Source organism: Acomys russatus, chromosome 31 (assembly GCF_903995435.1).
Source record: "Acomys russatus chromosome 31, mAcoRus1.1, whole genome shotgun sequence".
Lineage (NCBI taxonomy): Eukaryota > Metazoa > Chordata > Mammalia > Rodentia > Muridae > Acomys > Acomys russatus.
In genome coordinates, this window is record NC_067167.1 from 7,305,091 (window position 1) to 7,331,034 (window position 25,944).

The window sequence follows — 25,944 nt, forward strand, 5'->3', positions numbered from 1 at the left end:
GCATCCAGCCCCTACTGGCCAGGTATGCCCCACTTTTTTTTTTTAATTTAAAGAGACTTATTTTTAAATTAGCTAATTACCTATATGCATGTGTATGTGTGTGTGTGTGTGTGTGTGTCTGTGTGTCTGTGTGGGTGCTCACAGAGGCCAGAGGCTGGAGGCCATAGGCATTGGCTCTCCCTGGATCTACAGTTATAGGTGGTCATAAGCCACTTCACATGGGTGCTAGGAACTAAACTAGGGTCCTCTGGAAGAGCAGTACCCTTTCTTAGCCCCTGGCCCTAGCCTGCCCTGGTTGTGTGGTCATGTGTGCTGGTAAGCACAAGTCCCTTCTTTTTCTCATTTCCTAGTGTAGGACTTCTATTAGGGACGATGCTGGTTCCTGTTTATTCCTCTACAGTGAAGCTGAAGGGCTTCACTGATGGGGGAACTGCTGTCCTAGTTTCTTTTCCTGTGGCTTCAATAAAAAAAACAAACAAACAAACAAAAAACAAAAAAAACACCCTGGCAGAGACAACTTAGGGGAGGAAGGGCTTAGTTTAGTTCCCCACTCCAGGTTACCGTCCATCTGTCATAGCAGAGAGTCAGAGTCACGGTGGCAGGAACTTGACAGTGTCCACATCACAGACAGTCAGCGCAGAGAGAGAATGAATGCATTTGTGAACGTGCTCAGTTCCCCCCCTTTTTTTCCTTTTTATACACAAATCCAGGCAATGGTGCCCCCGCCCACCTTTAGCCTGGGTCTCCCCACACCAACGATCCTAAGAGGATGATAACCTCCACAGACGAAGCTAATCTAGACCATCTCTCATCAAGAGTCTTTCCCTAGATGGGTCTAATCTAGGCTGTATCAAGTTGACTATCCAAATAATCGCAGGTGGTGACACGGACAGTGGGCCATCTACCATCATCTGCTGGGCATGACCTACTGGGTCAGGAACCTCGGCAGTCTCCAGTGTCGGTGAATGAGGGAGAAGGCCCGACAGGTGAGGTACTACAGTCTCTTCATCCAACTCCTTTGTTATATTCTCTAAAGAGCCTTAAGGGAGATCTCATCTCCTGGGCCTGGCTCCTCCTCGGCCTCTTGTTTGCCATCCAAAGTTCTCACCCTGTGTCTGTCCCATGTGTCTGCTTCCTTCCCATCTTGATGTCCGTCCCACAGCTACAGCCTCATCTCCCGGGGCCACTACTCACCCAGGCGTGAGGTCTGCTTCCTCTTGATCTCCGTGAGCTTGGGAATGGGGTAGGGGCCGTAGCAGTGTGTGAAGATGACACACAGCTGCTGGCTGATCACTTCGTTCTGCGAAGGAAGAAGGTGAGCCGTGTTATGGGAGTGCTAGGGTGGAAAGAGCCAGGTGGTCACTACAGAAACCTGTTCCCCACCCCGTGGGCACCAGGAGCCCAGGCATTTACTGTCCTCTTAGAGCACAGGCATTCGGTTTTCACTTGCCATCCCTGGACTGACCAGCTCTGTGAGTCTACTTCTTACAAGTTCACTGCTGAGTGCTTGTGAAATTTATAAAAATATTTTTACATCTCACCCTGGTCATTTACTAGCTAAGGGAAAGCAAGCTTTTTGTAGCTCATGAATATAAAGGTTTTATTTTATTTTATTTTTAAAATATATTTTATTAATTTATTCATATTACATCTCAATTGTTATCCCATCCCTTGTATCCTCCCATTCCTCCCTCCCTCCCATATTTTTATTTTATTATTATTATTATTTTTTTTACCATCAATCCCTCTTTGTCTATATTCTTAAATTCTGGATGCAATGGATAGTCCTGACCAAGCAGCAGAAAGCCCTTTTGGTTCTGTGACTGTGTCCCACAAGGTCAGAATGAAAGCTCTCGATCGAGCTCTGTAATACGTCGGATTCTAGAGCTTAGACATTTTGGGTCTGGGAGTCATCCGCTGAATCACTTTTCAATAAAAATAAAAACAAGGATGGACAAAGACAGCTCTATGCTTCCAAACTCCAGCTGCCCATGGCTCAGGGAGGAAGGAGACTGCCCCAAGTGACCTTCATCCTAGTGTTTTGGTTCTTTTCCGTGTCTGAATCCTTCCTCCTGTTCGCCTCTCCTCAGGAGCAGGTGTGCAGGCCGGGAGATGGGATGTGATTCACAGCACTCTGCTGCTTTTATTTATTTATTTTTTAAATTGGGCAACTGGCTAAAAAGCAAGGGCTAGACAAATATTTACAGCTGCTGTGGTTGGACCGAGTGTCCCTGAGGGCCCATGTGTTGGGGGTTGGGGTGTGGTTCCCGGTTCCCGGTGTTATGGGGAGATAGTCAAACTTCATGAGACCATGGAGGAAATCCAAGGTCCTTGAGTGTGTATCCCTACAAGGGGATTATGGGATGTTGGTCTACTCAGCTCTTTTTCTCTTTACTTCCTAGCTGCTCCCACCACGTGCTTCCACCATGTCCTGATGCCCTGCCCCACCTCTACCCCAGAAGCAATGGACCAGCTGGCCCATGGACCTCCATAACTGTGAGCCAAACGAACCTTTCCTCTTTGAGGCTGACTATCTCAGGTGCTCTGTCTCAGCAACACCAGGCTGATTAACACAATAAACTCTTTTTTTTTTTTTTTTTGGTTTTTCAAGACAGGGTTTCTCTGTGTAGCCTTGGCCATCCTGGACTCACTTTGTAGACCAGGCTGGCCTCGAACTCACAGCGATCCACCTGCCTCTGCCTCCCGAGTGCTGGGATTAAAGGCGTGCGCCACCACGCCCGGCTACAATAAACTTCTTCTTTTTTTTTTTTAAAGTAGGTTAAAACACACTTTATACCAAGTCTCTTTAAAATCAAAGACTGGAGAGCTCATTATTATTATTATTATTATTTTCTATATCCAACAAGTGAGTATTGGTTCTGTGATCAAAATAACAGACACCATTTTGTTTTTTAAAACATGGGTTTGGGACCACCCCATTGCCAGTGATTCAAGATAGTCTCAAATTTAATCCCCCAAGACAGGACATAGCTCCTTCCCATGTGAAAAGAGAAGCTAAGCCCTTTTACTAATGTGGATAGATCACAGAAACAGACGGCACGATGTCTCTTGGGACATGGTTCAGAGAGGTGTCATTACAGTGAAAGGAAGAAGGAACTGTGGCCTTTTCTCAAGGATGGTATGGATGGTCCATTATGAGCAGAGGACGGGAGATTCTCATCAGCGGCTGCCATCTCACCCTTACATTCAGAGATGGGCAACGTGTCCCCGCCCCCTCCCCCTGTGAGTAGCATTAGAATTCCCTGGGAGCTGCTAAGGAATATACAGCCCTTTCTTTTCTTTTCTTTCTCATTTTTGTCTGAGATGGGCTGTCGATATGTAGTTCAAGCTAGTCTTGAATCTGGAATCTTCTTGCCAGCCCTTTCCAGGTACTGGCATAACAAAGTGGACACCACACTTTTTAAGAATAGTATTTCTTTTTTTTTCTTTTTTTTTTTTTTTGGAGCTGGGCAAATTCTGGCAGCAGGATATGCATCTGTGTGTGTGTGTGTGTGTGTGTGTGTGTGTGTGTGTGTGTGAAATCACTGGATAGGTGACAGTCAAGGTTCCTTTCAAGGCAGCCTCCAATGGCCATGACATCAGCAGATGTGGGGTGACCTTCTCTTTGGCAGAAGGCTCTACGGTTGCACACCAATGTGTGTGTGTGTTTTTTTTGTCATTCAAGAAGACAAAACTGTCATCTCACAGTGAAACACGTAGCACAGGCAAACCCAAGGGGGAGCTGAGGGACAGGGTGATTGTACAGTTGAGAACATGTGGTTTGCGGCAGCCAGGCTGCCTGGATTGGGATCCCGGCTCTTCTGGGATCTCCTCCAAACAGGCCTCAAGCTCATCATTTCAAATGGAGACGGTGATAACACAACCCCTTCCCTCCCAGGGTTCCTTGCGAGGGGTGGATGAGGATGGAGTGACTACAGTGGCCCCTGGCCCACAGACAGGCTTTACAATGTGGGTGATTATTATTATTGTCATTAAACCCACATCCTGGCTCAGATGCCCAGATCAGGTCACCTCCCCAGCACAGGCTGTGACACAAACACAAGAGAGAGAGGCTGGGAGAACCCTGAGTGCTGCTCAAGGGACGTAAGCAACGGACAGCCCTAACAAGGCGTTGATGAATGGACGTTAACGGAAGCGGGTAGATTGCTAAGCACACACTTGTCCTGCTTCAGTGTTTCCTCTGAAGTTGATAAATTAAGCCGTTTTGGCAAACGGTGTTTACACCGAATCTCATTTTCAAGGTTTTTTTTTTTCATGGACATGGTTTGAGAGCTCTGCTGTGAGGATGTGGGGATGTCTCTGGTGACTTGTGGTGGTGACTTTTGGATGCTTCCGAGATCTCATCTGAAACTCACTTAGTGGCCGGTTTTCACTGGCAGCCATTGGACAGGTGGAAGCTTAGATGGGAGCACTGTCCAGAGGCCTCCCCCCCTCCCCCCCCCCCCCTCCCCCCGGCTTATTTAGAAGCTTGGTCTGGCTTATTTGCTGATTTTTCTGCCTCAATTGAGATTTTATTTTATTTTATACTTTTGGTGCTGCTGCTAGCTACTGTCCAGTGAGGGACTTTGGGCACACAGCTGCTTCTTTGAGGAGAGATCAAAGATGCTTTCCATAGAATAATACTGGTACATAGCAGCCAGAATCATTTTTAAAAATCAATGTAAAAGAGATTTATTTTCAAATTGTTATGCAGAGGCCACCAGTAGCTCTTATGACAATGGGTAGCAGACTGATTTTTTTTTTTTTAAATTTAAACAATCATATTTTCCCTTCTGTCAGTGGGGATATGGAAGAAGCATATCTTTTCGTATTCCTTGTGATAACGCTGCTATGGTTTAATATGCTTTCCCCCGCTGTAGTACATTGGTTCCCAATCTGATGATGCTGAGGAGACAGTAAGTACTATCACTAAGATAACAGGGCAAAGGATGAGTTACAGAGGAGGAGAAAATATCTGTAAACAAAGGACCAGTACTTAGTATACATATAGAACTCTTATAATCCAACAGTTCAAACAGAGCAAACGATTCAACTAGAATGACAATAAAAAGATGCCAAGAGAAACTTCAATGAAGAGAAAGTATGGATGGTCAACCAGTGCACACTTGAGGATGGTGGGCCAATGCATGCTCGGGGAATGTTTGACTGCACACTGTAGCTATGTAAGCTTCCTTTTCCCCCTGTGGGTCAGTCTATGTGATGTCATACCATACAGGCCAGGGCTCCCCTGGTATGTCCTATGAAAACAAATCAGCCCTCTGTCCTTCCCTCCTTCTGGCTATATCATCTTTCTTGGGCCTGCCCCTTCTAGACAATAGAGCTGCCTGCGTTGTCTCTGGATCGCCTATCCTGGATGCGCGGCACAGCTGCCAGGGAGCAGGCTCCAGTTCACTAGGCCCTTCCTTTCTTCCATCTTCCAAATGTTCCTGTTAGAGCGGTTGGTGACTTTCATTTGTTTCCTCTCAATGACCCACCCTACTCCTGCTGCCAGGCACTGGGGTGCTTGTGGAAGGCTCCTCAGACACGCTGAGAGGTGCTTATTAAATGAGCTACCAGGCAAGACAAAACACGGGATTTTAGCAATCAGAGAGCGATTTCTTTTTATGTGGCCGGGGAGAGAGAGGACCTTGGGGTGCTAGGCGTGCTGTGTTTGGGGTCTCATGCTGACTATTGGATGTTCAGCTGATGAGAATTCACCGGGCTCTGCAGTTACGATCTAGGAAATTTTCTTGGGTATGTCATATTCCAAAGTGGAGTCAGCTCAAAATCAAAACAAACAAAAAAACACCAAAAGACACAAACCCAGAGTACTCCAGTATGTTCTGGAATTCCTCTGCAGCCTGGGGGGGAAAAAATGTAAAACCAGACAAGTCGAAAAACGCTAGAACACAGACACAGGGAATGCACCCAGAATGCTTTTCACTGAGGTGCTTTTTGGGTAATTTCTGGTGAAAGCCTTTTATTCATTTGGGTAGTGGATGGGGGCGGGGCGTCAGAGGAGGAGTTTGCTTTTGAAATGATCCCAGCAGGTTCTGCTCTTCTCGAACTCACCGAGGCCCACTATCCTGAGGTCTGGTAGCATGGACGGACACTAAACACAACCAGCAGTGGCCTGCAAAGGCTGGCTTGAGGGTGGACACTGACCAGAACACCTGCTGAGACTTGCTGCGGCCCCAAGGCTCTGAGATGGCTCTCAAAGTGGATGGACTGTGCTGCTGCTGGGCTGTCTCCGCAAGTTAGTTACCCGTCCCCCTGCTTCCACTTCCTCCATTGGTTATTTTATTTAATTTTATATTTTTATACACAGGGTCTCTCTGTGTAGCCTTGGCTGTCCTGGACTTGCTTTTTAGACCAGGCTGGGCTTGAACTCACTGAGATCCGCCTGCCTCGGCTTGCTGAGTGCTGGGATTACAGGAGTGTGCCACCACCGCCCAGCTTTTTACCCCGTTTGTTACATAAAGACAAATGTAAGGCTTCTTTAAGACAGCCCGCTATGAAAGGGTTCTGCAGACAAATGAGTTTGGGAAACACCCCAATTCCCTTTGCGAACTAGGGTATTTGGGGCATTGAAGACAAGACGTGTTCACAATGCAGGGTCACTATGAGGAGAGGTGATGGCATGTGACGCAGGTATCCCTAGCTGGCTGGTGTCTGCTGCTGCCTTGGGCTGCCGTTTACAGAAGGCCTGTGTCATCGTCTTACTTTCTGAACCCACTAAGAAAGCTTTTACTTGGTGCCAGGGAGGAGTGGAAGGGCACTGGGGCTTTCACCGCTTACACTCACAGCCACCTATGAATGATTACTGTGTATGATTACTCAGTCATTTACAGACCGGGAAATTGAGGCTGAGGGAAGTTTAAGAACCTTGACTAAGGCCAAAAGGCTGGTAAGTGGGAGAGCCAGGATTTGAACCTTTGTAATTTGGCTCCAGAGAACATATGCTCAGTTAAGGTGCTATATGGGCCTAAGTCCTTGTAGGATGTGATGGCTTAGGAATATGAACTCTCTAGAACCTCTCAGGGAGACTGGACAGTGCTGGGGTGTTATCCACAGTGTTCCCTTGCCTTCAGCTGTTGACCCAATGGGTGGCGGGGACATGGGAGGTGGGCTACCCGCCCCTAGAAGACCGGAAGTTCTTTCTGATACTCCCAAATGAATGACTCCACAGAAGATATCATGGGATGACTCTCCTTATACCCCAAGAGCAAGACTGGGGTGTGGAGGTGTGGCATTTCCTTTTCTGGGAAAGGAGACCCCTGGTAGGGGTGAACCCCAAGGAATCAGAATGAAGCTCCCCTGACTCGCGCTCCCATCAGAGGTGTCTAACACTTTGATGATGTTGTCTTGGCATCACCTACAAATACACTGGGCCTTCTTCATAGCTAGCCTGTGACGTGTGTAGCCTAAGGGTTGCATGTTGGACATAATGTCAGTCTACATCTCAAGGCTTCTCACAAGGCCCAGGGACGATACCTTTCTCCTCTTCCTACTTGATTCCTACTGTCCCTTTAGGCCTGGCCAGTGCCAGCCCCGTTGGGGACGCTCCCCTCCCTCCTTTTTGAATTTTATACTTCTTTTGGCCTGGTCCAGGGAAACTAGCTTTCTGTGCTCTTAGAGCACACATGTTGTGACTGTCCCCTGGCTTGATGCACCTCCTGGCTTGAGGTGAATGTTCCATGAGTCAAGTATCCCTAACCTGTCTTTGTGCCCAAGTGCCTTCGGAGACAGCAGATGCTCAGCCAAATAGCTACCCCACAAGTGATTGTGCAAGTAGCCATAGCCAGCTGGGATGCAGTTGCTACCAGTGGCTGGGATGTTGAGGACCATTGGCTCCCAGCAAGGAGGACCCATCCAGACCTGTGGTCCTCCACTCTCACTCTCCGCTGCAACCACAGCGGCCTCACATCCCCACCTCCCCTCGTACCTTGCTCGCTTTTAAGATCTCAAACATCAGGGGCAGGCCTTGGCTAATGAGCTCCTCCGTGTACTCCTCCTCTTGAATGGTCTTGAACTCCTTGAGCAAGCACTGGATGAGAGGCCTGCGGTGCTGCTGGAAGGCGATCCGCAGTGACTCCAGCCATGTGTGCAGAGTCCACGGGACGCCTGGATGGAGGTGGGGGGGGGGTGGGAGGGAGGGGAGAGCAGAAAACAGTGAAGGAACAGGAATATTTTTATTCTGAAGTTGGCCTTTGTCTAGGACGTTACCAAGCTATGAGACCTAGGGCCCGGCCTTCAGTGAATACAGGTAAGACTTGCAGAAGTTGAAATTGAAGACCGTAACTCGTTCTTTTCTGCTTATACAATGCTATTTATATTACTAGGGGATGCCTCTACAGTACCAATTGCTGTGTAGAGTCTTTTAATTATTCATTTTTATGCATCTTTGCTTATGAGCTCATGGTCTTCTGGGGAGGGAGAAACTCATGTGAAAAGGGAGTTTCGTCCAGGAGTAGATAACATATCCAACTCAGATGAGGGTTGAGAGCTATTGAAACTTGGGGCTGGAGAGATGGCTCAGAGGTTAAGAGCACTACTTGCTCTTTGAAAGGTCCTGAGTTCAATTCCTAGCAACCACACGGTGGCTCACAACTTTCTATAGTGAGATCTGGTGCCCTCTTCTGGTGTGCAGGCACACATGTGGGCAGAATACTGTATACATAATAAGTAAATACATCTAAAAAAAAAAAAAAAGAATTAGTGAAACTAATCAAAGGATTTGACCATCTCAAGTCACATCTAAATAAATGGGAGGAGACCATTGCTGGTGCCTTGTGTAAACATTTCTGTCTGTGGCACCACATGGTGTCTTTTTCCCTTTAACAAAGTCTCCTTCAGCAGATGACTGCTGTGATGTGCTGTGAGGTGGTGAGGACATGCCTCGTCTCCTTCAAAATGAACAGGCAGATCGTTCCAAGCCCCCGAGCTTCATAATCCTGCAAAAATAGACTCTTAGGGCAACAGCATAACTTTCCCATGTGTTGAACAGTCAATCTGCGAGATGCTCTTTCCGGAACAGGGACCCAGTAACTTCTATTTGGTCTTCAGCCTGCCATATAGCCTGAAATTTCCATGTCATTTCCATGTGCCACCGTTCCCTTCCTTGCCAGGCTAAAGCCATTAGTTTGGTGCTAGGCTAGTCTCGATCCCCAGACACACCAGGGAGACAGCTCTGGGATAGCCCACTCAAGAAGAACCTGCTGCTTCCCTGAATGGCTCCTGTTGGCTCAGAGGGAAAGTTCTAGTGAGGAGGTATTTGTTCTTGCTCCAACGGTCACCCTGTGTCAGTGGAGTCGGGTGTCCTAAACAGTTAAGTCCTCAACCCCTGGGAACCACCTGGAGTGATTGTTAAATATAAAGATTCCAGCCTTTATCCATCCAGACCCTCGGCAGCAGAGTCTCTGGGTGCAGGGCCTGGCAATCTGTATTCAGACAAGCTCCCCAGGTGATTTCAGTACCTGGCTTAAGGTGCAGGGTCTGAGAACCGGGACAAGATGACCTCAGGGTAGCGCCTCAGGGAAGGCAGGCTGCTGCTGACTGTGGGGGACACTGTGGGTGTCTTGGCCTGGACATGTTCTAACCAGTGAAGGAGAAGCTCCCTGGGACCCCTTGATGTGTGCGTGTGTGTGTGTGTGTGTGTGTGTGTGTGTGTGTGTGTGTGTGTGTGGTGTGCGTAAGACACGCATGCTGTCGTCTGGGGGTGAATGGTGCTCGGACTGACCTATACTCCTGATATCAATTGTGACATCCACGTAGCCATGCTCAGCGCTGTGATACATGGCCTCCCTCAGGGCCCTCAGTTTGGCCTTGCTGTTGCGGCTGGTGCACAAAGGGGGCGGGGCTGTTTCTGCCAGGTCAGTCCCCTCAGCCAGAATCTCTTCCAGGGACAGGATATCGCTCTTCTCCTTCTCTGGCTGAGCGAGCAGTTTGCGGAACACATTCCTGTCAATCATAAACCCAGAGAGGAAGACACTCAGAGATGGAAGTGGCTGTGCTGGGGCGGGGGCGGGGGTGGAGGTGGGGGGATGGCACGGTGGGGCCTAGGAAGCTGCTCACTCAGGACCAGGAGTGAGAGGATAACTTCCGGCTGGTGGCTTTATGGATGATAGGCTTTGGGGATGAGAGAGATGGTGGGGTATGGCTGGCCATGGTTCTTGGAGGACAACTTGAGGCCGAGCAATGCACAGAACGTTCTGGAACTCTGCCCTTTTGAGTGTTCGTCTGGTATATTTGCTTTCCTTGGGGACGCTGTGCACTATAGTCTAATAGGGTTGCTGAAAGAAATCTAGAAAGGATATAGGCAAACACAAAGAACTCTGCCATTTTTATGTGAGTTCTCATATCACGGCCACTGATGTGATGTGTGTACTGTGACCCGGACAGGCCAAGGGTGATGCATCCTTGTGGCTATAGTTGGCTGACAGTGAACAGAACATGGCTGTCTGTCTGCACGCATGTGCAGTGCAGGGAATTGGCTCTTGGCAAGAAACTGTTGAGTGAAGGCACTCTGGTCAGGCCTGGAGCCTGGGCCACCCCGACTTTCACTGAGCCCCTGGGCCCCACATCCAGAGAGAGAATGGGTCTGGGGCAGGCCTGGGAATCTGCATTTTTAACAAGCACCGCTTGGGACCTGGCGGCCTTGGCCCATCCTAGCCTACCTGTGTCCATGGGCTGCGGCCTGGCTGAAAGAGTTCATATCACCCTGGGGGGTTGTAGAAATTCCATTCCTGTACATGGTTCCTATCAGGGGGTCCGCACCACGCTCCAACAGCAAACTAACCAGCTCAAAATTTCCTGCAAGCCCAGAGAAGGGGACTTCATAAGAGGAATAAAACAAAGACTAGTCACAGGCACATCAAAGGTCACAGTGGAGACCGCCAGGGCTGCCTTGGAACTAGCAACTTACCCACAGCTGCTGCGAGCTGGAGGGGAGTTTCTGAATAGTTTTCCTCGCTATGTTCCACCGAGCCTTCCACTTTGGCTCCGGCATCCAGAAGGAGCTACAGAGGAAGAGAGGCCATTGAGACACTTGAAGGGCATGCATCATGAGGAGGCACCAGGACACTGGTAGAAATCGGTCTGATACTAGCATCCCCCTCCGCGCCCCCCCCCACCCTCCAGGTCAGTGACCTTGTGCACCAGGCTGGAGGCAAACGTGACCTCAGAAGAGGAGCATCTCTCATCTTCCAGAACCCCAGACTACCCATAGTGTGGTCCATGCACAAGAGTAGTTAGAGAGTTTGTTAGACGGGCTGCCTCTGTGGCCCCAGCCTGGCCATCCTGAGCTAGTCTGTATTTGAACAGACTCTCCAGGGCATCCTTAAGTACATTAAGGTTTCTGGAAGCACTGAGATAGAAGCATCCAAATGCTGCAAGTCTCCACTGCTGGATCTGTGTCACAGGCCTCAGAGGGCAACGGAAGTTGTCCCTTTCAGCCACAGATACTCAGGAGTTATAACTGACTCCAGGGACGTGCTTGGCCAGCTAGGGCGGAGAATTCTTTCCAGAAGCTCCTGGATGGCTCTGAGGGCAGGTGAGGTGTGTAGTTGGTTCTCTGGCCAGCAAGATCTGGTAACGCAGCAAAAGCTGCAGAAATTCTGCTTCTCCTGCCTTCGTCCTTCTGTGCATTTGCTAAGATGTGCGAGCTTGTTAAAGGAGGCGGGGGCTCTGTCCATGCCAGTGCACCGGTCTCGGTGAAGGCGCTGTCCGCATGTCGCATGCAACATGAAGAAGAATCTACTACCTACCTACTACTACCAGAGGGCACAGCTCTCTGACTGCACCCGCTGCTGGGAAGTGGCCTGACTACCAGGAGGTTCTGCCTGGCTTTCAGCTGTTCTCTTTCCTGAGTGAACCCCGGCCGAGGATGCCGCGGCCCATCAAGGGGGTGTGGTCTGTGATCTCCAGATGCTGTCAGCTCCCATCTTTCTCAGATTTCCCCCCTCTGCTAGGAGGGGCCTGAGTTTGATATTCACCAAGCAGAAGTCAGCCCCAAGGGTGTGCCACATCACACAGTCAGCCTCTCGGGATGCCACTATGGGTCTGACATGAGGGTCCCCATAGCCAGGGAACAACAAAGGCTCCCGTGTGATGCCAACACTGCTGAGCTGCCCCTGCCACTCCATCCTGTGCTTCTCACTATTCGGTAGCGCGGGCCACATCAAAGAGGCGTGTTCTTGCTGTCTCTGAAGCTCTGCGCTCACTGCGGGGCTGGGTGTGGTCCTGAGCTTGGTCTGCCAATCTCCCTCTTCTGATGAGGTAAAGACCAAGTTAAGACTGAGACCATTCGCTGACCATCAAGTCTACCTCGGTCAGAAAAAGGGACAACAGTACTCTCAGGATCGCAGGCAGGGGCACGTCGCCACCACATTTTTGGAGCTGTTTCGGAAGACACGGGGGATGGGAACCTACTGGAGCCGATTCTCAAGTGTCAAGACGCACACCAGCACATTTTCAAACATCTCCTTGTTGATCTGGATGCTTCTTCCCATTGGTTGGAAACCACTAGAGTCTACAGGACACCAGGGCCGTACCCGAGGGAGGAGTCCCTCTGGATACCGATCCTGGCTGAGTCTCAAGGTCATGTTAAGACAAGAGAAAGGAACAAATTCACAAAATACCAGCTGAAGTCCCACCTCAGAGCAACCAGGAAGAACTCCACAGGTCTGTCACTCTGTGTGTGAGGCTGCATGTGGGCACGTGATGGCTGTCATATTGGTTAATGCTCGGCCAAATAGATACTCATGTATAATAGTATATAATAATATATATATATACATATATATATGCTACACCATTAACCAATATGAATCACTCGGGGAGATAGGCATGCTGGGAGAGATTTAGATTTGCGTCATGGAGGAGGTTACAGTTAACGGTTGGATGTGGATAGGGAAATACGTTAATACCTGAACTACAGGAATATGTCCATGCAACACAGCAAAAGTCAGAGCCGTCCAATGGCGGGTCTCGGGGTGGACGGATGGATATTTATGAGGAGTACTGACAACCTATAAACAAATCGAAGTTATTTTCAAAATGTGACCTTCGCAATATTTAGGCTTGCAGAATCTAGCCTATCTATAGCCAGGCACACACAGGCGAGGAAAGTACCAAAAAGACATCCTGGCAGGTGCCTTGGGAGACAGTGGTGACTGCAGGTAGTGATGTCCCCTATTGGAGGCCCTAAGCAACCTCTCACTGGAAGTGGGCACTGGTCTTGCTTATGTTTGTCAGCAGAGATGCTTAAAGCATCTTTCTGAAAACAGGCCATGGAAGGACTGTGTTTTAGGGGTGTTATCAATGGGGGCAGGGAAAGGTTTTTGAGGCTGTGTTATCTGTGCCTTTATTTTCCTCCTGAAAGACATCAGTGTTCACTCCTAGGAACACTTTGGAAATGTGGTTCCAATGAGCCAGCGGCTTCCCTGCCTGTCTCTTTCCTTCTTTCTGCTTATGGAGGGTGGCGTGGGTCTGTTACAGGAGGTGACCTAGCCTGAAATGTCACTAGCATCCTGTCCACGTTTTTAGGTCCTCAAAGCGGGCAGCTACTCCCAGGTGAAGGGTGGGCCTACTTCATGCTTCATAGTAGAGGGGACAGTCACTCCTCGGAGAATGGATGTCCCTGCCACTCCACTCACAGACCCTCCCACCCCCCCCCCCCCCAGCTTCTTAATGGAAAAGGGCCCTCGTGTAACTTGAAAACACACAGGCACAAAACTCGCCCTGAACATACCACAAAGAAATAACGAGAGACTGAGTTTCAGGATAGGGGGGAGGCCTTGGGATATACCAAGCTGGGGTGTGGGGGGTGTGGTTGGGAAGCCAACAGACAACCAGGGACTGGCGACACAAACATCAGCGCATGGTGTTGTTCTCCGCAACAATACTAGGGCGTGTAACCTGGGCCTGAGCATTCTTACAGTAGACAAAGGCACTGAGCGAAACTCATGGGGGGTGAGGAACAAAGAACCCCTCCAGCTGAGGACCTCAAAGGGGTCTGTTATGCTTAGATACCCGTAGCAAGGTGGACAGCCCTATATCACTTGAAATGTGTAAGATCCCAAATGGGTTTGGGTGCAGAGCTGTGTTCACTGTCTGCTTTACTCAGATGAATATAAAACTCACCAACAATTAAAACAAACAAACAAAACAAACAAACAAACAAAAAAAACCAAAAACAAAGCACAGGGTAACACTGCAAGGGCATCTAATTTTGAAGCTAAAAGGCTTCCGGAAATTGCTGATTGACGGCTGCAACATGCCAATCTCCTTGACATCTGCAACGGCCAAGCACTGGCTGAGAAGGCCTTTAGGCAGCAAAGAAAAAAAAAAAAAAGTGAGATTCTACTTATTTTGAGTCTTGGAATGGTCTGGAGCAACTACTGCTAATGGAACCCCAAACCACTGCTAGGTGCCTCCGCTGGGCGCAGACCACGCCTAGGTATCTCAGCTAGAAACTGATCCCTCCCAACAACATGTGCACCAGTGTCTCTTCTTCATCCCATAAGCCATCAGAACTTGAACCTGAGCCTGTCAGACTCTAAAGCCTGCAGGGAGCAGCAGCGCATCCGTGTCCAGCCTGCTGCATCATGTGCCAGCCTACCACGTTACACTCCAGCAGTCTAGCCAGTGGATCTGGTGGGGAGGACAGGGGATGTGAAGAGAAAAATCTCAGCCCAGGAGGGCCAGGCTAGCATGTATCAGGGCATCAGGAAAGGGCTGGAATGTGGGGGGGGGGGGTTCTGTCCCATCCCAGAAAGGATGAGTCAACATAAGCCAGAGCTCCCTGTAGCTACTGCTATTTCTTTAAATGAAGGTCACGATCTGCTAGGTGGTTTCACCAAGGCCATCTCCACTGAAAGGGTTGAGGAGTCATGTGTGAGGGTGACTGGGAAGGGAAAGTCCGGGCTGGCAGGGCCTGCAGCCCTCCGCACCCTCACCTCCACATTCAGGTCAGCTCCGGCATCCAGCAGCATCTGCACCATTGCCTCGTCCCCACGGACGCAGGCGTACATCAAGGGGGTCATGCCCTGCGGTGGTTAAAACCAGAGACGTTTACAAGGTGGCCGTGGTCAGTTGACAAACACATGGAAAGTCTCACTGCACTCAGACTCTGGCGGGACAAAAGAGCCAATTTGGAGCCCTGTCACTCACAGGGTCACCACTCCTGTCCATGTTCTGGAAACTGGGGCGGAGGAGTGACAGGAAATGATGTTGCCTTTTAGCGCCTCTCTCTGCTCAAGTTGGAGGGTTTTCCTGTGTTTCAAGGCACAACAGACCTAAGCATGTTTTTAAAGCAAGTGGCTGGTTGCAGGGGGCTAGAGGGTTCCCAAGAATGTTCTGGATTCTGAAATATCAACCCTAAGCGATTTCATTGTAATGAATATGGTTTCTTTGACATTTGCACCCTTCACAGTGTGACAAATTGTCCTTCCTGCTCTATATGAGCCGCGGGTCGGACAGAGTCAAGGGTACCTGGACATCTCTGAGCATGTGGCCACGGTCACTGACATCTGCTCTGGTGCCATTCTTTACAGGTGCAAGGCAACTGAGGCAGGGTAGCCTCTGGAAAACCCTCCCTGCTCTGACTTTCGGTCATCATAACGGAGCACCATGACCAAAATGGAAGGGATAGAGTTTTCTGTCAAATGTGTAGTGAAGGCAGGTTTTGTTGTTGTGGTTGTTGTTGTTTTAGGGGGTGGGGTGGGGAAGATGTTCAGGCTGCTGCCTTGTCTCACACGATACATCAATATAACCTTTAGTTTTACTAGAGAAAGCCAGCAAGAATTAGAACGGTAAGAGACATCAAGTTGGTTTTTGCACCCATCTCCTGACACAAATGTAATGGGATCTACCATATGTGAAAATCCGCTCTAGCACTGGTGCTGTGTGATAGAAAACATTACAAGCAAAATTCCAAAATCAATGACAAATTGAGATGCATTTGTTACAATAAAGGATTCTGTGCCTAATATTGGAAGGATTCCTATAAGTAAACAAGAAAACAGTAACACTGCTAATAAAAAGCAGACAAAAGGAAAGCAGAAGATTAGCCGAGGGTAAGCAGTAGGTGTGCAAAGACTGGTCAGGCTCCTGCGGTCACGGTGGGGGAGTACTGAGGACTGAGAATTTAGGACAAACGGATGGATTTGGGACCCTTCCATTTTAAAGAAAAGTTCCCCCCAAGGCAATTAGAGATGGAACAAGGTTTGTGTAGGAATGTTTATGTTAATGCTATTCACACATACTTTATGACATTGGGAGGAAGGTTAATAAATAAACTCTGCAATCATTTTACATGTATACTAAAAGCAACTTACAAAATAATACTCAATAACGTTGCAAGGTATCTGAAATATGAAACACTGAAAAATAAAAAAAACCACACCAAGGTATCATAAACCCCTGGTTTAAACATAAAAGATGCATATGATTGTGTCTTAGGGATCCCTGATGTTCGAGAGAGTGGTTAGTTGTCATTAAATCATCCCTTCTACTCTCCTCATGGAACTCTTTGCAAGAGCTGCCTGTGGGAGAAACAGCCCTGCATGGCCCTTATAGCTGGCTGTTCTCAGGGCTCACGCTGAGAACGCTGCTGTCTGTTTTCTCTGACACTACCCTATCCCCAAGGTGCCTCTGATTCATGGTTGCCTCTCATGTACCTGGTTCAAGATCTGCCATGTCTGGTTGATGCCCTCGGGTCCCTAGACTGACTTTGGTGTCTGGTAAACACACCCTAAGAACACGGAGCAAACAGCCTAGATCTACCTTATACCAACAGCAGACCGGCAGAGAACTGACTTTAATGTGCCCATAACGAGACTTGAAGGTTGCACAGTCCTAAGTACAAACGATGGTCGAGCAGATGGTAATTTTTTTTCCCTTTCTGAAGCAAGTCTATTTTTCATTCTTTTTAAAAATTTCAACTGCAATGATTAAGTGTATAAGATTAAAACACACACACACAAAAGAAAAAGAAAAAAAAAGATTTAAACACACACACACACTAAAAATGGGGGAAACAGGGAGGGGCGCTTTTTTAAAAAAATCTATCAGCAGAGGGAGCCTGTGTCCCACAACTGAGATGAGGCGCAAGAGACCCAGTACCTGTTCGCTCATGGTGTTGATTCCATCAGGCCCCAGCAGAGACACTGCCTGCTTCACCAGGTCGGTCCGCCCACAGTTCAGCATCCGGAAGCCCAAGTCCTGCTTGAACTTGGCTTCAATGGCCACTGCGTCCAGCTTCCGAGAAGCACAAAAGCAGTCGTCTGCCCTGAGGGAGGGAGGGAGGTGGGGAGGGAGGGAGGGATGGTCACGTGGGTGCAGCCGCTTTTCTCCCCAGGATCCAGCCCCTGGGTGCAAACTTCCCAGCAAGCCCCACCAAGTTCTTCATTTGCTTCCCCCCCCCCCCACTTTGCCTCGTCAGGGCTTCTATGTATAAAACAACCTTTGATTCCTACACTCTGGAGGCAGAGGCCAGCGGATCTCTGAGGCCAGCCTGGTCTACAGAGTGAGTTGCAGGACAGCTGGGACCATGTAGAAAAACTCTTGTCTTGAAAAACTGAACCAATCCAAAACTAAACAAATAAAACTCCTGCCTCCAGGTGGCTCTAAATTCTGTGGTTACTGCATCTGGGTCTGTCCCCCCACCCCCCCAGTAGCATTCTCAGCTAAGCACCATTATGCAAATATTTATGGACTGTTTACACAGGTCCTCTGCTAAGTATTTTATGTGAGTTGGTTCACTGAATCCGCATACAATAGGAGGCATAATCCCTATGAGGGACTTTCAACCTCCAGGAAACAGAGATGAGGAATTTCTCCGAGGCCGCTCCATCTACAAGTGACAGCTTGGATTTAAACCAGAGAGTAGCACGTGTGGAGATGTCTTTGGATCTACTGTGCCGCCCTCTTTGCCTAGGCACAGAGTCTACTGTTTGCTTGTTCACTTGTCTGAACCCTCACACTAGGCTGAGGACCTCTGAGCAGGCATTTGCCCTGTGTCCACTCCAGTGATGAAGGCTTTAAGAAATGAGAGTGGATGGGACACGGATGGGCTCCCCACATTCCACAATGGAAGAAGCCAGAGAACTTGCTGGATGAAACTGGAGTCGGCAAGGTGCTTCAGCAAGCCAGTTCAGGGGAAAAGAGGCAGGAAAGGGGGAAGGGGACCAATTGGAAGAAGCTGATACAGGTTCCATGTCAAAAGGATGCTGTTGCCGTCTCCCAGTGAACTAATCAACAATCATTACATCCAGCCACTAAAATTCATTGAGTGCCTGTTTGGGCCATGTTCTGCTCTAACTAGGTGTCTCATCACCGTCTCTGCTCTGGAAGCCCCACAGTCTGCTAAGGGAAAAGGCAGCTATAGGCCATAATTCCATGCAGCAAACACAAATATTAAGGGGCGGACACACAATTTCTGAGTGGAAAATGTTATGGAACTACAAGGCTCTTTGCATCACACACACTGCCTGGGGGAGCCTAGGATTCCTTAGGAAGGTGAGCCCTGAGCTGTGGATGGAGGGACGGGCCAGGAGAGGAGCGAGACACAAGCACTTTGTGCAGAGCTAGCAGGAGCAAGGATTCAGGTGACAGGTAGCAGGCTGTGTGAGGCTCTTTACAGAGGCCAGTGTCTCTGGGCATATTGTACCAGTAGCTGAGGGAGGTGAGGCAAGGCCACAGAGATTTTAGAAAAGGATGGAGGGACCCAGGGCCTAACATCAGCATGCTGATGGTTGGGCACAGAATGGGTCTAGTAGTGCCTGTGGGCTTTGAAGTTGGCTAGAGTTGCCAGATTAGGCAAATATCAATGGTAAATCAACTGGACATGAGCATCTTTATATCAAAGCTTTACCTGTTGTTTATCGAACATGAAAATTTAACTGGGTTTCCATTTTTTTTTGAGAGGGGGCAGAGCTAAATATGCAGAGAAACTTGGGATTTCCCCACCTCTAGTGTGGTGGCAGGCTTCACCCAAGGGGCTAGTGGTCCCCAAAACTGCCCAAGGAAGCTTTGTGACACCAGGGGAAAATGGCATAGACCATAGGGCACAGATCACAGAGGCCTCCAGGGGGAGTAAGTGTGCATCTGTGCATGGTATTCTAAAGTTCCAGGATCGGTGCGCGCGCGCTTGTGCGCGTGCGTGTGTGTGTGTGTGTGTGTGTGTGTGTGTGTGTGCGCGTGTGCGCGTGTGCGCGTGTGCGTGCGTGCGTGTGCGTGTGTGTGTGTGTGTGTGTGTGTATCAAGTCTCTGGGAGTCATTAGACTTGATTCATTGCATAGACATGCTTTCTTCTGCTAGATGCTAGCGGTGCTGGAGGAGGTTGCTTTGTGAAATCACACAGCTCCCATCCTGAGGAAAGAATGCAAGAGCTGGAGGGAGGTCCGGGAGTAGTGTGGAAGGCTGATTTTGTGGCAGGACATGGCTGTTGCAATCTTGAGTTCATAGCTGGGGTTACCTGGTCAAGCTTGCGCCTGTCCACGTTTCACGTGGAGTGGGGGAGGGGCTCATGAGGACCCACCACTCCCTGAGGATTGTATGTAGTTACTGGTTTCTGTAGGAGGGATGTGCCTGTGCTCCTGTGAACAATTCTAATAAGACCCACTGGGTCATTAAGAATAAAGCAAAAACTATGGACACAGAGGAGGGATTATTTGGGAAGAGGGAGGGGAGTCACCAGTGGGAAGGTAAAAAGAGTGACAGAGCAGGGGATATGATCAACATACATTATTTAAACATATGAAAATGTCATGACGAAACCCAATGTGAATAACGAATACACACTAATAAAAACATTAAGCAGGAGTTCCTGTCTGGGGACAGAGATGTGAGTGACCACAGTCACAGACAAACCCACCTAGTCATTTCCTCTTGCTTGTCTGTCTCTAACAGCCCCATTCAGATAAGCGGTTCTCCCCCTTCCCCTTCAAACAGGCTTCACCTCATGTGACTGGGCAAGCATTGCCAGTGCCCTCTGGGGTGGAGCCCTTGCCCAGGAGCTCCAGGAGAAGGAGGCAGAGCGCTGGGGTCACAGAACTCACAAGTTCGCAAGCAGATAATTCTAAGAACATCACAAGTGTTTACCAGCTCCCCGGGGTCCTTGATTTTAATTAGAAAGAGACAAATGGCAAGAAGACGACTGCAGCTAAAATGATGATAATTGTTATTACAGGAAGCTGACGTTCACCGAATACTTACTGTGGAGATCTAAGCTCTTTCCATGTGTTAACCCATACCGTCAAAATAGTGAGCCTCAGAGTTAAGTCCTGTGAGCAGCATGCTCCAACAATGAAGAAGCCAAGGCAAAGGAATTGCCAGACACAGGCGCTAAGGGACAAGCTGGCATGTGTCAGAGCTGACCTAGCCCTCATATATTGGGGGTCAGAGGGTCCCGGAACACACCATCATGTTCTGTCTACACATGTAACTTCTATTGGAGCTGGATATCTTTTAGACCCCGCCCCCCAAAACTGGAACTGTATGAACACCTCTGTCCCCACCCTCTGAACTTGCTGCTGGTTGTCCCATCTCAGTCATTGCTGCTCATTCAGATGCTGAAACCAGAATCTTGTCTTATACTCCCATCCATCTCCACAGCTGCTGTATCGCACCTGAATCCCAGATCCATCCCCCCCAACCCGCGTCTCCACCCTCATGACTCTCCGTGGTCCTGGCTCCAAGCACAGATCACTGGGTGGAATGCTGAAGGAACCAGATGATCCTGATTGTATTCTCCCTGCCCCATGCCACCTCTCACACAGAATCAGTGTCAGTCCTGGCTGGTCCCAGCTTAAATCTTCTAAAGCTTTCCAGTATATTGAGGATGAAATTTGGGTCTTGGCACACAGCCTGCAGGGCATAGCTAGGCCTGCCGCCCACATTGCTTTTTCTCCTTCTGCGTCAACAACTTTGCTCCTCTTCTGCCCTTTCCACATACACCAAGGTCTTTCCCAGCCCAAGGACTGTTTCCCTGGCATTCCTTTTCCTTGAAAAGCCTCCCTTGGGGTTCTTTGGAGGGCTGGCTTCTCCTTGACCTTCAGAGCAAGCTTGATCCCAGCCAAGGAAGCCTCTGATCATATGACTTGTACAAAGGTGTGCAGTTCTCCTGTCTACACGCCCATCTTCCAGCCAGTTCCCACTTGACACACCTTCACACCTTCTTTCTTTCTTTCTTTCTTTTTGTGTTTTGTTTTGTTTTGTTTTGTTTTGAGACGGGGTTTCTCTGTGTAGCCTTGGCTGTTCTGGACTCGCTTTATAGACCAGGCTGGCTTCAAACTCACAGCCATCCACCTGCCTCTGCCTCCCAAGTGCTGGGATTAAAAGCGTGCGCCACCACGCCTGGCCTAGTTTTCTTTAAAAAAAATTTTTTTTTTAAATATCATTTAATTAATTAACAAATATGTTTGCCTCTCTGTGTGTGTATGTGCACATATACATTGCATGTGTCTAGGACTGTAGGGAACCTAACTTGACTCACCTGCTGAATCATGCTGCCAGCTCCTACTCTAATATATTTTTTTCCCTACCAGCATGTCTTAAGTCAGGGACAAGGCCACACCCATCTTGTTCTCTGCTGTAGGCAAAGCAGAGTTGAATGCAAATAGCAAGGGCTACTAGGGGAGACAGGTGTGAGCATGACTGTGTATTATTCTTTTAAAAAAATGAGTACTTAATACCTTATGATTGTTAAAAATCTATACATATATATTTATAATGTATAGTGTGATACTTTGAAATATGTGCACACTGTAGACTGGACACACTAAGACAATAAATGTTTTACTTTGCACGTCTGTGGGGAGAAGAGTTGAGATCTATCCTTCTCTTCCTCCCCATGCATTGCTAGACAAGCAGTCTACCAAATGAGCTACGTCTGCAGCCCCTAATCTACTCGCTTAGCAATTTTCAAGCCCATAACACCTGGTTATAAACTGTATTTCCCATGCTTTTTAGCATATTTCCTCCTGTCTAATCTCCTGGCCGGCCACATGCTCAGGGCCTGTAACTACACTCCCCTCTTTGCATCTCTGAGAACAACAGTTTCAGATTTCACAAGTGAGTTCACACATCATTTATTTGTCTTCTTGTGCCTGGCTTATCTCACTTAAAAAATCCTTCCAGGTGCATTTATGTGTCGTGATGACCACAACCCCTTTTGGAAGGCTAAGTGTTCTGCCTTACTCCCACCCCAACACCAGCCCATGTTCTTTACCCATTCATCTGCTGAGGCACAGTTAGGTTGACTCCATTTCTTGTCCTTCCTTCCCTCCTTTCTTTTTTCCTTCCTTCCTTCCTTCCCTCCCTCCCTCCCTCCTTCCTTCCTTCCCTCCCTCCCTCCTTCCTTCCTTCCTTCCCTCATTCCCTCCTTCCTTCCTTCCTTCCCTCCCTCCTTCATTCCTTCCTTTCTTCCCTCCCTCCTTCCTTCCCTCCCTCCTTCCTTCCTTCCTTCCCTCCCTCCTTCCCTCCCTGCTTCCTTCCCGCCCTCCCTCCTTCCTTCCCTCCTTCCCTCCCTCCCTCCTTCCTTCCTTCCCTCCCTCCTTCCTTCCTTCCTTTCTTCCTTCCCTCCTTCCTTCCTTCCTTCCCTCCTTCCTTCCTTCCTTCCCTCCCTCCTTCCTTCCTTCTCCTTCCCTCCCTCCCTGCTTCCTTCCCGCCCTCCCTCCTTCCTTCCCTCCTTCCCTCCCTCCCTCCTTCCTTCCTTCCCTCCCTCCTTCCTTCCTTCCTTTCTTCCTTCCCTCCTTCCCTCCCTCCCTCCTTCCCTCCCTCCTTCCTTCCTTCCTTCCCTCCCTCCTTCCTTCCTTCCTTTCTTCCCTCCCTCCTTCCTTTCTTCCTTCCCTCCCTCCCTCCTTCCTTCCCTCCCTCCTTCCTTCCTTCCTTTCTTCCCTCCCTCCTTCCTTCCTTCCCTCCCTCCTTCCTTCCTTCCTTCCCTCCCTCCTTCCTTCCCTCCCTCCCTCCTTCCTTCCTTCCCTCCCTCCCTCCTTCCTTCCCTCCTTCCCTCCCTCCTTCCCTCCCTCCCTCCCTCCTTCCCTCCTTCCTTCCTTCCTTCCTTCCCTCCTTCCCTCCCTCCCTCCTTCCCTCCCTCCCTCCTTCCTTCCTTCCCTCCCTCCTTCCTTCCTTCCCTCCTTCCTTCCTTCCTTCCTTCCTTCCCTCCCTCCTTCCTTCCTTCCTTCCCTCCCTCCCTCCTTCCTTCCCTCCCTCCTTCCTTCCTTCCCTCCTTCCTTCCTGACTCCATTTCTTTTTGTTCTTTTTTTTTTTGTTTTTTTTGAGACAGGGTTTCTCTGTGTAGCCTTGGCTGTTCTAGACTCGCTTTGTAGACCAGGCTGGCCTCGAACTCACAGCGATCCACCTGCCTCTGCTTTCCGAGTGCTGGGATTAAAGGCATGTGCCACCACGCCCAGCTCCTGACTCCATTTCTTAATTGTTGTAAATGATGCTTCAACTTAACATGGTGAGATGAACTGTCTCTCACTGACTACTGACTTCCTTTATGGGTCCAGCAGAAACATGGCTGGACGCTATGGTAGTTCCACTTTTAAAATCTTTGAGGAACCTCCACGGTTTCCACAATGGCTGTGCTCACACACTCCCACCAGCAGTGCCCACAGAGCACCTTTTCTTCTTGAGTACAGTTATTCTAACAGGTGGGAAGCGGCATCTTACTGTAGTTTTGATGTGTGATTCCCCAATAAGTAGTGATGTGTGGCATTAAATTCCACTGTAAATGGGATTGAACCTCTTATATAGTCTGGCTGCTAACTCTGTTTTGGACATGTGTTTGTAGACATGCCCCGCTCTGTGTAAGCACTGCCTGTTGTGTGTCTCTTAGGCTCTATTCTGTCGTTTGTCTCTCTTCTGTCGTTTCCTTTGAGGTGCAGAAGCTTTTAAATTTGATGCAATTCCAATTGTCTACTTTTGATTTTGTTGCCTGTGTTTTTATTTTTTTTTGGGGCGGGGAGGACATATCCAAAAGTTATTACCGAAACTAATGTCATGGATTTTTCCCTTTGCGTTTCTTCTAGTTGTCTTACATATTTTAGGCCTCAAAGTTTAGGTATTGAATCCATTTTGAACTGATTCTTGTACACAGTACAAGATAAAGGTCTAATCCCATTCATCTGTGTGTGGATATTCAGTTTGCTTGATACCACACATTGAAGAGACAATTCTTTGCCCCACTGGAGAGGCTCCCCCACCCCCAACTTTCAAATTTCTGCCAAACCAGTGTGAGGAAGCTCAAACTGGCTTGGAACTCGGCAATCCTTCTGAGTTAGTCTCCCGAGTGCTGGGATTATGGACACACACCACCACAGCTGGCCCTATTCAATCTTGAGCACAGCCCCAGGAAGCACCTGTTTAGCAAAAAGGCCACAGACTCACAGAGCAAACAGTGGTTCTGGTTTCTGAACCAAGTAGAGCAAGCAAACTAAAGCAGGTAAAAAAAAAAAAAAAGGAACCAAAACAACACATTTTCCAACAAAGTGTGAAACACGGCTTCCTGTTCAATCCACTTTGTCAGAGAATAGAACTTAGTGGAAATTCACCCCTGCAGTATTCTCCTGGACAGGCATACAGCTCCATTCTTTCCTGGAAAGTCCCCATGCAGAAGCTCCAAGCTGCAATGGGGCCAGCCCCCTGTGGTCCAAGCAAATAAGTCTGCCCTTCTCTGCGCATGACTTATTTATGCAGAAATATATTAAACCTGTCTCCTGGGGCTTCCCCAGGTAGCCAACGTTGTGGCTTTCCTTTGAGTGGCTTTCAATGATGCCGTAAAAATCCCGATCGATTTAAGGAACGGGTTCAGCTACTGAGGTGGTCAATTTCTCTGATTTCTCAAGTGCCCCAGTTTGAGAGATCGACTCAGTATCTTTCACCACTTCAGATCTGTGACCTCAGAAAGGTGTTTTCCAGAGATGCTGTGAGCTTTAGGGCCTGAGTACAGGGAGAGAGTGCACCTTTTACTGTCTCTCCTCTGTGAGGAGCGTGCATGGGAGGAGCTAACACACTCGGCTCATTCACCATGCCTTCTGAGTGACAAAGGCCACCTTTATGCTTTTATTGGCTTCCATGCTAGCTTGAACTCTGCTGTGTCTTCCGCTGGGCTCAAACCCAAGCTCTATCTTTTAGTGGCCATGTGATCTTGGGGCCAGCGGCTTTACTGTTTTGCTGTCTGGCTTTCTCATCTGTAACCGGAGCTTTGTAGAAACACCTTCCATCCGGGGATGTTGGCTGTGGGTCAAATGAGGTAACCCTCAGGAGGTGCTGAGGAGAGCAAACAACATTACAGGGCTGGGGAGAGAGTTCAGATGGCCGCCACAAGAGCTTGGGGGGTCTGAGTTGGATCTTAGCGCTCCCATAAAAGCCTGGCGTGATGGCACGCCAAGTGATCTACTGGCACTGGGGGTGGGGTGCTGGGTTGGGTAGAAACAGGAGTACCCTGGAACTTGCTAGCCAGTCAACCCTGCTGAAGTGTTAAGCCTTGGGGAGAGACTCTTTCAGACAAGCAGGAGATCTGCTCCTCTGGAGCAACATCTGGGGCTGACCTCTGGCCTCCACATAAACCTGTGCACCTGTGGGCACAAGCAGGTAGGTACATACTCCTTGGCATACACTGTCCCCAAATGTACATGGAAAGGCCAAGGGTGTACTGGAGAGAGTATGCCGTCTGCTGAGGAATCAAATTCAGACACCAAGCACACAGAACACTGCAGTCACAGTGCTGGTAAGTTCACGTTAGACGGCACGTCTAGCCAACGCCGCAGGAATCAAGGAACTGAGGCAATCCTTTCCTCGGTGGGGATACTTGGCTCCCAGAAGGCAACCACTTGGGGCTGGCAGGGTTTTTGCAAGCAAATTGTGCTGACAGAAGTTAGAGAGATTCAGTCATAGTCAGTAATAAAAAGCTTCCCACCCCCGCCCTTTGCTGTATGC

At 48.9% G+C, this 25,944-nt stretch overlaps 1 protein-coding gene across 3 annotated transcripts in view; it reads right to left on the reverse strand.

The window, feature by feature from the left end:
- The window catches only part of Abtb3 (ankyrin repeat and BTB domain containing 3), a 184,648-nt gene that overhangs the window by 17,278 nt on the left and 141,426 nt on the right, over positions 1-25,944 (reverse strand). For 2 of the 3 annotated variants that reach the window (XM_051139717.1, XM_051139719.1), the window contains 8 exons: positions 17,125-17,290; positions 14,958-15,047; positions 12,927-13,028; positions 10,925-11,018; positions 10,677-10,812; positions 9,740-9,960; positions 7,946-8,124; positions 1,195-1,300 (listed from right to left, as the gene is read on the reverse strand). In XM_051139717.1, the coding sequence (XP_050995674.1) occupies positions 1,195-1,300; positions 7,946-8,124; positions 9,740-9,960; positions 10,677-10,812; positions 10,925-11,018; positions 12,927-13,028; positions 14,958-15,047; positions 17,125-17,290 (1,094 nt within the window). The remainder of the gene's footprint in view (positions 1-1,194; positions 1,301-7,945; positions 8,125-9,739; positions 9,961-10,676; positions 10,813-10,924; positions 11,019-12,926; positions 13,029-14,957; positions 15,048-17,124; positions 17,291-25,944) is intronic. The other variant, XM_051139718.1, reaches the window with a different exon arrangement.